The following is a 13314-nucleotide window of genomic DNA, read 5'->3' on the forward strand; positions in this document are numbered from 1 at the left end:
AACTTATGTGCAGGCCCCTTCAAACATTCGCTCTGTCAGTCGGTGCTTTTGCTCTTTCAAAGTTGATTTTTGGCATCTTTTAAAGCACAAGTTTGTTTTTTCTTTTTTGACTGTGGTATCTAACAGGGCCAACTTCTTCCAGTCTCGATAGGTTAAGTTGTCTGGCAGTAATTCACAGGTTTTCACTTCTTGGAAGTTGCTTGCACCCAAATGGTGATAATGGTTATGAAACAACCACCATTACCTGCACTGCTGAGCACTTAAAAAGGAATTTGGGTGCAATCAAGCCACTGCGCTGTAGCACGGATTTTTGCCAGAGAGAATAAACACCTTTTATTTTCTGATTCACACCGAAAGCTGCATGTTAGTTGTATGAAATATGAATGAAGGCTGACTTAGGCACATTCTGCTTCCACAGACCCATAAGGGCATATCCTCTTATCGCAGCAATACAAGTACAATTGAGTCGATAATGTACAATTTGAACTCCTGCTTAGGCTGTGCGGTTTGAATTGTGAGTTTTGTATTCATTACCAGCACAAGCCACCTCCTCCTCCTCCTTAACAGCCGTACCGCACTGTGGTGTTTAAACATTTCCAAAATACTTCCTGCAAAATACAGCGATGTAAATGTAAAAGTGGGATCTGACAGAGAAGGGAGCTTTGGAGGAGGGTAAAGAGCTTTTGTGAAGGTACAGTGGTGTTACAAAGTTGGCATGAAAGAGGGTTCAAGAGCGCGTTTATAAGTTTAAGAGGGTGTCGGGGAATTTAAAAACGGTTGAGTGTGGTTTAAGATGGCACCTCAGGAGAGTGAGGAACAGTTTAGGAACTGATGGGATTGCAAGGCTGTCGTGGAGTGTTTCGGAGGGTGAAAAGGAGAGGGAGAGAATAGGTTCTGTCATATCTTGTAGGTATTTCTATCCACCATATTTGGAAAGGAACACTCTGATCTCCTATTTTTTTTTATTTATGTACTTATTTACTTATTTAGAGGACACTGTCTAGGGCAGACCCTTCGACAGTCATCAGTATCTCAGGGCTAACATTTGTAACATTTTTAATCAGGTGACTCCTTCTCTCGTCTCCCACAGGAAGTCCAGTTAACTTGACGTGCAGAGCGTTCTTTGGATACAGCGGAGACGTCAGTCCACTCATCTACTGGATGAAGGGGGAGAAGTTTATCGAGGACCTGGATGAGGAGAGGATTCAGGAGAGCGAAGTCAAGTAAGAACTTCAGAGGAATGGGGAATATTTTGGGAAATGAAGGTGTAAACTGTAAAATGCAGATATTTATTATCTGTATAGCCACTTCCATTTTATTAGTATATATTGTCAAATAACAACAGTCGCCTTAAGGGGCTTTATATTGTAAGGTAAAGACCCTACAATAATAATAGAGAAAAAGACAGCAACAATCAGACGACACCTTGGCAACAGTAGGGAGGAAAGACTTCCTTTAACAGGAGGAACCTACCAGAACAGGGAGGGGCAGCTATTTCCAGAGACAAGTTTATTGTAAGGGATTTTTTTTAACACTCCCTCCTACCTTTTCTCCCCCCTCTCGACAGGTGAACACCATGAGGTTTTGCACTCTCTCACATACTAGACCAGGCAACAACTTCCAGGGCAGCTAAATGAAGCCAGAGTGGCCAAAATGACAGATCATCTGTGGCCACTCGAGGCTGGTTTCAAAAGCGAGTCAGTTCCCAGAGACTCTCACGTCAAAATACCCAACTATACCCTTTAGATTAGCATGCGTACAGTCTTGTATGAATAACAGTTTTGGTTTCTATAGCTAATTTGCTGGTTGTATGGGGGTGGTTGTTTTTCACAATTCACCAGGCTGGACACTGTTAAAGCTTATATTTAAGGCTGTGGCTGCTTTAATAGACTCTGCTTGTTATCTCCAGCCTCCGTTCTGTTAACTCCCATCATAGAACTCGACCTCTCAACGGTGTTTGTGCCTTTTTGGAACATCCATTTATTTTCATCTGCTTATCCATGCAAACTCCACACAGAGGTGGATTCAAACCAGAACCTTCTTGCTGTGAGGCAACAATTCTAGCCACCAGATGTGCTGCCAGCTGTTTGAAATATTCTTTTTTCAAACAGCATTTGTTAAAATATTCTATTCTCCAGAATATTCTGTTTTCCAGTTTTTGTTTTTTGTTTTAGTTTGGTAGTTAGCACTAAATAGCAGGTTTCTATGTTTGCACTTGGCACCAGTGCAATTTATGGATGCAGCTTGCTAACCAAGCCTGCTAGCATTAGTTGATAAGCAACCACTCTACCCTGTGGTACAGCAGCCAAAACAAAAATGTTAAGGTATAAAAATGCAGAGTCCGGAAACCAATTAGTGATCTCACATTGCCTACTTTCAGTCAGGCCATATTGAGACCTCTGCAAAGGCAAAATGGAAAACAGAAGACAGTTAGGTTATTGCACACCACCAAGCATGAGCCGGAGGCATCCCCAAAACAGTGAGATCTCATGAAATTTGAGCTTTCCAATCCAAATAGCATATAATAAAAATTGTGTCCAGATTGGGCACATGTGACCATTATTAAACCGATTATAGCAGCAGAAATAATCTGCCGCTATCACTTAGAAGTGACTAATATATTCATGAGTCACTTCTGATCTCTTCAAAAGCAGCACAGGACCCCTCGGCTGAACTGGTAAACACCTATTTAAACTCAATTTGCCACAACTCTGTGACCACCCATCAACACACCAAACAATGAAGGGAACCGTTCACTACCAAGCTACCATCTAAATATTCATATTTAGCATTTGATATTCATGAATGCCTTATGTGGCTGTTTAATAATGCAGGTAGCTATGCATTCTTTATCAGCATGTACTGTATATGCGCAGTTCAGGAACTGCTCCATCAGTTAAACAAAAGTGCAGCAGCAGCACAACAGATGGAAACTCCAACTGAATAGCCTCCTTTTCCATTCGAGTGACCACCATGTTTTTGGCTCATTAATGAAAACAGAAGTCTGTTTACTCTGATATCAGCATCAGCCGAGGCTGGTTGACCATCCAAAAATGAAGCCTAGACACGACTCTTCTTCCTTTAGTTTTGACAAGTCGTGTGAGGTAAACAATGGAGCTTTAGGAACTGTCGCACTTTTAAAGTTTCACCTTGCAGAAAATGAGAATTTCTTTTCATTATATGAATATAATAAGTAGGCGTCTAATACTGTCAATCATAAATGTTCAGCCATGATTGACAGCATTGCAGTTATACAGGGAGAGAAAGAAAGGTTCACTGGGGGAAGCTGGATTTCCAGCATGTTTAAACGATGAACTGGACCCATGGTGAAAAGTGTTGTTTTAGCTTGACGGCACTGATATATGGAACTCATCCAGAATCATTTTTATTGATTCACTTTGGATCAGCCATAAAAAACAAAGCAGACATTTCGTGCCATTGCTAAAGTGTAGCTGATGGTATCGCTTCTGCTTTAGGCCTATTTTTCACCTGTGATTGGAAATTTGATAGATTTGCTACTACATTTACAACATTACAGCCGTAAGATGGGATCTGTTTACTTTAGCTGCAGGGTCACTTTATTACATATACCTACACATACACATACACCTTGCTTTTGTTGAATAGAAACCCCTTTTCTAGCTTAATAACTGTCCTAATGCTGTAGATTTATGGGCAGCATTGCCATCATGCAAATCCGCTATTCTACTTATAGACTGTATATAAAAGATAGATTTAGGTAATATACCATCACATATAGGTTAAGGAAACCCCTTAAACTCAAAGCTATTTGGCCACCACCGTATTGGGTTTTTGGAGCTAGAAATGACCGTATTTAGATGCGCTTGCCCATTTCTTCATCGCATCAACTTTGAGGACAGAATATTCATTTGCTCCCTGATTTATTCCACCCACTAACAGGTGCCACGATGAAGAGATAATCAGTGTTATTGCCAGTGATCATAATGTTATGGCTGATCGGTGTACGATATGAGCTTTGTGAGATGGTATCCTTCTGAAAAGGGGATAGATATGGTCAACACTGATACACAGGAAGCTTTGGCATATTAATGCCTCACGGCTGGTACAAGGGTGCCCACAGGGTGCCTGGAAATACTGCTTACTGTGCCAGCAGCCTAAATTGCTACAGGACAGGATGGGTCCATCCTGCTTCTAGGTTTGATATACTAAGATGCTCTTTTGTCATACCTTGCTGGTAAAGAGTTGACTTATTTTACTGATCTATTACCTCAAAACAAGTCTGACCACGCTTCTCTGCTCTCGCCCATCTGCAATTTATTTTGTTCCTAGATTTTCACTCAGTGGGTGTTTTCTTTTTTGACACTCTCCCTTTAAAAAGTCTTAGCAGATGAGCAGTTTCTACTCAAGCAGCCTGTCTGCCACTAACACATGTCACATTCAAAGTCACCAGTCAGCACACCCTCGTGACCATGTCTACATGCCTAAATATTTTTAGTTTGTGGCTCATGTTTGGCTAATTAGATATTTGCTTTAATGAGCAGTTGAACGAGTGTACATAATGAAGTGGCCAGTTAACCAGTGGGTTGATGTCGTGCAGTTAAATCAGTTTATAATTGGCACGTAAAATACTGTCAGCTGGGTGGATTACAGCCTCAGATGGCTCATATTGTCTGTGATGTTGCCAAAATTGCAGCATGGTTGATCTTTGCTTAATCACAGGCCTGAGAAAAGGTCACAGTTTTGTTGTTTGATGGACTAACAAGGGCAGACCATTACACCAATGCTGTACTTTTGTTCAAGATTATGCACTGATCTTCAAGCGGTGAAGGTCAATCGAAATCCAGAGCAAAGTGCTCACTCTTCTTAAATGAATAATCGATCCTCATCATCAATACACGACCGCCGAGACTATTAAAAGATAACGCGTGAAACAGTGGAAACCATCAAGTTAGTAGGATGTAGCAACAGTTTAATTAAACATCTCAGATCAATATAAAGATAGAGCACAGGATATACAGTGCTGTGCAAAAGTCATGAGCCAACCTTTATTTCTTTGTATTATGCTTCCAAGGAGCCAGACTTTCTTGTAATTTAAAAAAATGGTCTTGTGCAATAGTTCTCCAGGCTTTCTTTGGACACTGGCTGCTTTTCCACTCACTTACAGTCCAGTCCTTATACCTGACCATTTTCAGAGGAATGTTTGTGTTGTTTCTTTGTTGCAACTTGACCTAGGAATCATTCAAGCTTAGCAAAGGCAGCTAACTCAGGAGCTAAACCAGTGTTCTGTCTACACATAACAGACAACTTCAGAACCAATTGTATCTTTAGGTACTTGCTAAACAGCTTGTCGCAAAAACACATTAAAAACAATCCATTTCTTTAGTTGAACCCATGAAAAGTACCAAAGATAAAACAGTTTGACAGCCATAAAACTGCATTTTTTCACCAGCAAGGTGATTCCCAAAGAGCTATTACCTAAAAACCTGTCATATCTCAGTATGGTGTGCAGTGTGTCCTTTAAAAAATGAGGAAACTGCAGAAATGGGGAAAAACAAAATCCAGCGAAACCTGACACACAATCTGAAAGATGCATTTGATACTTCAGATGATCCATCCACTGCTCACTGAAACCTTATCAGAAACTGTATGAATGGAAAGGTTTCTGTTAAGAAGTTCTCCCTTCTCTTAAGAAGGGAAACTGGGACATTAAACTAGAAATTCACTGAAAATCAGTGTCAACTGATTGACATTGAATCAAACAATGGAACATTATCAGTCATGTATTGGCCTCCTTAGAGCGCAGACCTAAACATTATTAAAGGAGTGTGGGATCATCTTAACAGAGAACAGAGCAAAAGGCAGCCAACGCTTTGAACGTCCTTCAGGAAGCCTGGAGAACTATTCCTGAAGACTGCTTAAAGAAAGCGAGTTTAGACTGTGATGAAGAATAAAGGTGGCCATGCCAAATATTGACTTTCAAGCTTGTTCAATTGTAAGTAAGTAGTGATTGCAGCAAGAAATGAGGGATTACTCAAGACAGTACTACACCGATTTTGTGAAGAGGATTATAAAACCTTAAAAAAAAATCAAATATACATAGTAAATATGTTGAAAGAAGAAAAGACAGCTCTTCTAAGTTAATGCACGCTGAGCATAATGTATTTGTGCAGTGACTGTGGTCACAGTCGAGTGTGGTTAAAAAAATTGCAGGCAAGAAGTAATTGTAGCAGCGAAGAGGAAATTCTTAATCCTTAAGAATGGGTTTCTTTGCTTTGCTGTCATCACAGGGGAATTCAGATAAGGGTAACAAGAAGACACAGTATAAATACACTGAATTCCTTTAGCTGTAATTCAATTACAGATTGAAAACTACTGTCAAAAACATAGATTGATTTAATTCAATTAATGGTTTTGAATCAATAAAAGCGAAGAGATAGTTCACTCTTTTTATTTGTCAAACTTATATTTGTCGTTGTTACTCATGTCTGTATTGCAAAAACCACATAGCATGTGTGTTTGGTATCCTGCCCCGATGTACCCCGTTCACGGACCACACGTATGACTAGAAAAATTCTTGTTGTCGACAAATGCTATGTAAAGAAAAGGTTAACCATAAGCAGCGTGACAAGGCTGGGAGGAGAGTTAGCGGCCCAGTCAGTGACCTGGCATTTCGAGATGTCTCTATTAGCCTGCTAGCATGCTCCGTCCAGCTCTCAGCACCACTCTCTGTCGTGAAGGACACCGGGCCAATTAGAGCCTACAGGATTTAAGGGGACTGTGGAGGTGGAGGGGGAGGGGGGTTGGCAGGTGGCGACACTGCGTAGGTGGTATAATAAAGATGAGAAGATGGAATAGTGAGTGGCTCACCGCATGCAGTTAGAAACCTGCTTTCATACGATAGTCAAATGAGGTAACAAGGCAAGAAATCAAAACCGTGACCGGAAGGTGTGTGTGTGTGTGCAGGCTCAGACGTGAGGAGTATACACGCATTCAAGTTTTTAAAAACACATATTTTTGTTGTGTGCCACTGTGAGATGCTGTCTCCCTCTGAGCATTATTATTTATTTCATTTTTTTTGTTCCCATTTGAGTTTGCACCACTTCAAACCCACTCGCTGACATCATTCCATGAGCTTTTAGCTTTGAAATGGAAATTAATCACACCGGAGTATTCCCTTAAGGGCCGCCTGTAATACATAAAATGGAGCTTTTGGCACAATGTTTCACCACTGAGATTCAGGGTTGATAAAAAAAAATTGTGGCTGCAGAACATGACTTCATGGATCTGTGAGAAGACGCAGCACAGAATGCAGACTTAAAGACCGTGCTGCCGAAGTTTGAAACCAGAAGAAGTTTCAGTCCCCCGGTGTAAGGCCATACAGCACCCTTTTGAGTAGCAGTTCAAGTGTAAAATTTCATTTCATTTTCTAACTATAATTAACGTTCTTGGATATATCATGGGAAATCAGGGTACTTACACCGTCCAGGGTCTCTGCTTATTAGTGCTGCAAACTCAGCACTGCTCAGTACCGTCTGAAAATAAAAGCCTAATAATACAAACCTTTGTTGAAGTGTATACAGTGCATATGAGATTTAGTACTTTAATATATGTAGAATTATTAAATTCTCCATATGAAGGTGGAACTAATTGCTTAGAAAGACCCAAAGTATAGATGTGTTAGCTTAGCAAAAGCTAAACAGATATCTTAGCTTTGCTAAGTTAATCAGTGAGTATAGTCAGGGTATTTACAATGTAGAGTGGCACTTGGTGTGGTCTTCTGCTGCTGTAGCCCCTCTGCTACAAGGTTCCGCATGTTGCATTCAGAGATGCTCTTCTTCATACCCTGATTTTAAAGAGTGGTTTTTTGAGGTACTTTCAGTACCTATCAGTACATCAGTATCAGCTTAAAGCAGGCTGGTCATTCTCCTTTGACCTCTGGCATCAACACAGCAATATCACCCAGAGAACTGCTGCTCACTGGATATTTTCTGTTTTCCAGACCATTCTCTGTAACCTTAGAGATTGTTGTGTTGTGTGGGAAAATCCCAATAAAACAACCTCTGACACCAACCACCATGCCAGGTTAAAAGTCCCCTAAATCACCTTTCTCCTCCATTCTGATACTTCGTTTAAACTTCAGTAGGTCATTATGACCATGTTCACATGCCTGATTTGATATCATTTTTGATATATTAAGTAGTTAATTGACTTGTTTAATGGGGAATTTAGGGTTGGAACCACCAGCTTAGCTTAACAGAAAGACAAAAATTACACATATGGTAGTTTACTTCTCCTGAGCGAAGCTAGCCAAGTGCAGAATTAATTCTCATCTAAGCACAATATAAAATTATTCCTTCCAAAAATACCCCATAAAACAGTACGGCAAAAACAAAATCATAGTTATTATAGTTATTATATGCTTGGTTCCCTAGCCAGATGTTGAGAGGAAGCGTGGAATTAAACATCTCTTGATTTACTGTAAAATCTGTTTCAACACCTGTGCACTTCTACCACCTACCAGTTGACCTTTACCTTGACAAACACAAATAATTCTCACCATGCTTGTCACTAAGCAACAGTATCGGTTCAGCAGCCCAGATTTCCATCCGAAATTACTTCTCCAGCCTCTCTGGGAAATGTTCACGCCTTCAAAGAGAAAACAGGCAGACATATTCTCTCCAGTCTTTTCAGATACCAGGTAGGGTACATGGCTTGGGTTGTTTCAACTCTACTAGATATGCCGATGTCAGAAATCTTAGTTACAACTTTAAAACTGAACCATCTGGCCTTGTGTGGGTGTGTCCTTTAGTGTTATGCACATTGTATGTGGATGAGGAAAGCTGCATTGACAGAGAAGGGATGAAATGCAATAAATACACAAGGGTGGACTCAAACTCGTACAATCTACCAGCTGAGCTATCGGGGTGCCCTTAAACCAGTACATTGGTAGGGGATCCTTGGTATTCTGTAGGTTGCGTGGTGGTGGATCAGGTTTCTTCCAGCTTCTGGGGACTTTGGAGACCTTTTGGAGTCCTTGAGCCATTCCTGAACTCATAGTAGCTTCTTCTTGGGGGAGACCTTTCCCATCAATTTCGGGTATATTCTTAAAAAGTAACCTAATTTGTATCAAGGTTCTCAGATTTTGGTTAAATGAATTTTCAAACATCCATATGTACATTTTCAAGTGTGCACATCAATGTATATATTCCCAAATCTTGCTCTGCACATAAGAATATCCAGTCTCACAGCTGTGCAGAGTAGAAATAACAGTCCTTTGCCAACATTATCTGACAGTTTGAAAAGTGGAGCACTCCTACCACTTACTGATGCAACAGCGCTGCACATGCATGCCAGCACAAATCGTATGCACATTGGATGATCTGTCATTGTATAAAATATTACATTTCAGATCAGCTCTGATCTACAGTAATTCAAATCAACCTTTCAGATGTAGTGTTTCAGGCTAATATGTGATGTTTACTCATATTCGAGATGAATAATGATGCAATATTTTGCCTCCCAGCCACCGTGGCGTGTGCTTTCACTTCTGCTGTAGTTTTCCATCACATAGGCCACAGACCCTTGCCCTTGTTTTCAGGTGAACCCGATTTACCGAAGTGTACCTGAGTTAGAAAACAGTTTGTGGTTTTTGTGGGGTTTTTTATTTTTACTCCAAACAGTTTACATTGAAACTGATGTCAGGTCTTTGGTAGACTTACCCCTTGAAACATTAAGTCATAAAACACCAAGATGTTTTTTTGACCCCGAGATAGTGCCAGGGACCTGGCAGATGTATGTGTGGGTGTGTTCACACTTCACGGTTCCTGTTTTCCAGGAACTCACTTAGACCTCCACTTAAGACTTTCAGTAACAAGTATGATGGGTATGAGTGTTTTTGGTAAACAAAGATGAATTTTTTTCCTTTGCCAACACCTCAAGTGTTTCAATCTGTGTTGAGTTACACATGGGTGCCGCCTCTTTAAAAAACCATCAGCATGGATCTATATCTCAGCCTTGTGATCTCCTGTCATATCTGCCCGACTGGCCTCTCAATGGAGAACGATGAGCTCACAGGCACTGTGAGAAAACCCTAAAAGAATTACCTTATATACTCACATAACCTTTACCCCAGGAGCTAAGCTTTCTGCTATATTTGCTGGAGACCAGCTTAAAAAGTAAAACTTCATTATTAGGTTTTATGAAGCTGCTATAAGTCCACGTAGCTGCAAAATGGTTACCTCTAATAGTTCTTCTCTGTGCATGGTCAATAAAAGAAGTTTCTCTGCAGAGTGATAATTTCTATGTGGGACACCAATTATTAGCAGCACTTTGTAAAGCTAATGTAAGATATTGCCATGGCAGCAGTGGCTGTATTATAGTTATTCTTTATCCTCCCAGCACTTCCCAGTCTGCTTTGTTTGGCTTGTTCATTGATCAACAAGAATTAGATGAGTTTTCATATTCAAATACCCTGCAGCATGCAGCAGACAAATGCTCAAGTGGCACTCACACCTTTTTGTGCTATTAGCCCCATGCGTCATTAAACAGGGGCTAGAAATAGCTGTAATTTTGGTAACCTTAAAAAGATTATCTGCTCGTATATCACGCCTGTTTTTTCACAACAGCACAGCAGGACAGATTTTGCTCTTTTAACGAGCTTTGTTTTCTTGTTGTCTTTTCGTTTATAGCAGTTGCTCCGAAACAGGCTTTATAAGTAGACATTGATCTTTATTTTCCAAAGTTTTGTTTAGTACCTGTTTTATGCTAATTTTGGTTAACTGTGAAATGGACTGACTGGAGGTCAGGTATCCTGTTATGGAAGACACTCATTGTTTATGTTCTCAATCCATTTAAATGGTTTTTATCATCTGTAATCACTTCCATAGATATTACCAGTAGGCATTCTTTTTACCCACTAGCCCCTGCCATCTCACATCATCATATCATAGCTCATGTAGCTGAGGTTGTGCCTTCTTGGAGAACAGAAATAATGGGTCCAGTGTCTCTGCTCTGTCTGGTTACAGCTAGGCTTGGTTGTAGATGCACCAGTTCACATGGCTGCTATATAATCTGAGGTCTCCTAAACACGTAATTCTGTTAATATGGATGTTGATGCACGGCCTTGACTACATAAGAAAATGTAGGCACCTAGTGACAATATCTGGGGTGTTATTTAGAACTCACAGGGGCATCTCAGTGGGATAATGACGACTATGGAAATGATTTACCAGGACTGCGCCACTTGTTTGCTTCGCTGACATATCGATACACAGACGTGTATGTTTTGCTTTTTATCGTGTGTATATAGTGAGATGTGATAAAGGTTAGATGAGATGTAAGAAATAGCTGAACACCAAAAAAATGACAATAAAAACATTGATTTTCTTTATATTTATATTCATTGTGTAAGACAAAGTAACCAGTTATGGGCACAATTAGTGTCACATTCTAGTCACCCTAAAGTGTCACTGCAGTAAAAATTGTTTGGCAAAATGTATTTGCGAACAATAACATACACATAGCGCAGTGTTTCCCAACCTTTTGGAGCCATGGCACATTTTTCACATTAGAAAAAGCCCTGTGTACTAGACATAGCGGAATTTGCCCGAATTGTCTCAAGTATACCTTTTTTTTCTTTCCTCTGACCACTACTTATGCTAGGGCCTTCACCTGGCTCGGAGTTCTAGGACCAAGATCAGACTGAATACTTTTACTTTTTAAATATTCACCTATTACTATTGTGCGCTGCGTTGTCTCACTTGTAGCATGACTATGTCATTTCTTCTTCTGTTTTACTGGCAGTTGGCAACCCATTTAATTGGAGCAAGAAGTGGTACTGCCCTCTAGTGTAAGAGAATGTAATTGTTCTGCCTGTTTCTCACGCCAGCCGCTTAGAGTACCAATCAGGTGAAACTAGATAATCTTCTATGGCACACCTGATCATTTCTCACGGCACACCTATGTGCCGCAACACAGTGGTTGGGAAGCACTGACATAGCGTACATGTAACATATTAACAGCATACCAGTACAAGTAACATAGGCGTAATGTCGCCATAAATTACTATGCCCGATATATCCAACTTGTAAATGTTCACTCACATTGATAAACTTAGGGAACAGACATACACGCACTGCTTTTCAGTTGCTTTTTTATGTCTATCACATTGAAAATATGCTTGATGACTGATGAGCTCAATTAAATCAATAAAACTTGATATTTTGATATTTCTTCTACCATTTCACTTACGTTTTATTTCTTCTCCACCAACAAAGTGACTCATTTATAACCATTTTGATGCATTAACACCAAAGAAATGTTTAGCACTGGTTTACTATTAAAGTGCTGGTGCTCAAAGTGGGAACCTAACTTTAGTGGAATTGGAGAGGAAGGAATTTACCAGTGCCTGGGAGAGGCAGCCTGGCCTTTGTCCACCATGATTATCTTACGGTATTATTATCTCATACTGTGCTCGTACAAACTTTTTGAAATATGAGTTGGTCCTCAAAAAGCTCAAATGCTCAAATCACAAACACTGGCACCATGTCCATGGTGGAGGTGGAATTTTTCCACTGACATAGTGCGATAGTGAGATGCTACGAAATGACTCTAGTGATCTGTGGAAGTCTCCTATGAGGCCGTCATGTGAGACTGTTTCTCTTGGTGGCTGATGTTAAACTTTAGGTTATTTTTATTTTTCACCCTTAAATATAGACCCACGCATTAATAGTGTTATTTTCTCTCACTTTCTGAAGCTTTGAATTTTTCTGAGAAAAGCCACATGGTCTGATTTCTAAGCTGAAAAGGGATTTACCTCTTACCGGAGATTATTAAATAGGAGCCAGGCTCTTGTACAGAACAGCTTAGTTGGAAAAAGTGCTTACTTTGTTCAAATTTATGAGACTATACCTCGACACTTTGAGGGTTTTGGTGTCAACTCTTCCTATCAGTGCCTCTCATTGAAGCCACTTAGCTACAGTATGACACCATTCTTTCTCCTCTCTTAAACAAGGAAGACAATGATAATGAAGAGAAGGCTGTGAAAATCCATTTTATGCTAATGAACACAATATCCTGCCAAGAGAAAAAGAAAATAAGCTTTCAAGTATCAGAGTGTTTCTCCAGTACACCAACTGTGATCAAATAGTCGAAGCAATGGATTCTACTCTTTGCACACGCTGTTTGTAATGTGGGAGAGTATATAGATTTCTAGAAAAGGGAGTACTTTGTAACAGAAACATCATCTCGCTAAACCTTCTGGCAAAATGTGTGTGATAGGTCGGTGCTGTAGTGCATCGTGACAGTCACACTATTATCCCCATACCAATGTGT

At 40.1% G+C, this 13314-nt stretch overlaps 1 protein-coding gene across 2 annotated transcripts in view; it reads left to right on the forward strand.

The window, feature by feature from the left end:
* The window catches only part of LOC102779280 (interleukin-1 receptor accessory protein-like 1-B), a 331658-nt gene that overhangs the window by 289501 nt on the left and 28843 nt on the right, over positions 1–13314 (forward strand). For both annotated transcript variants that reach the window (XM_035909888.2, XM_035909889.2), the window contains exon 7: positions 1091–1223. In XM_035909888.2, the coding sequence (XP_035765781.1) occupies positions 1091–1223 (133 nt within the window). The remainder of the gene's footprint in view (positions 1–1090; positions 1224–13314) is intronic.

The sequence above is a fragment of the Neolamprologus brichardi genome, chromosome 23 (assembly GCF_056152115.1).
Source record: "Neolamprologus brichardi isolate AB-2024 chromosome 23, ASM5615211v1, whole genome shotgun sequence".
In the NCBI taxonomy this organism is placed as follows: domain Eukaryota; kingdom Metazoa; phylum Chordata; class Actinopteri; order Cichliformes; family Cichlidae; genus Neolamprologus; species Neolamprologus brichardi.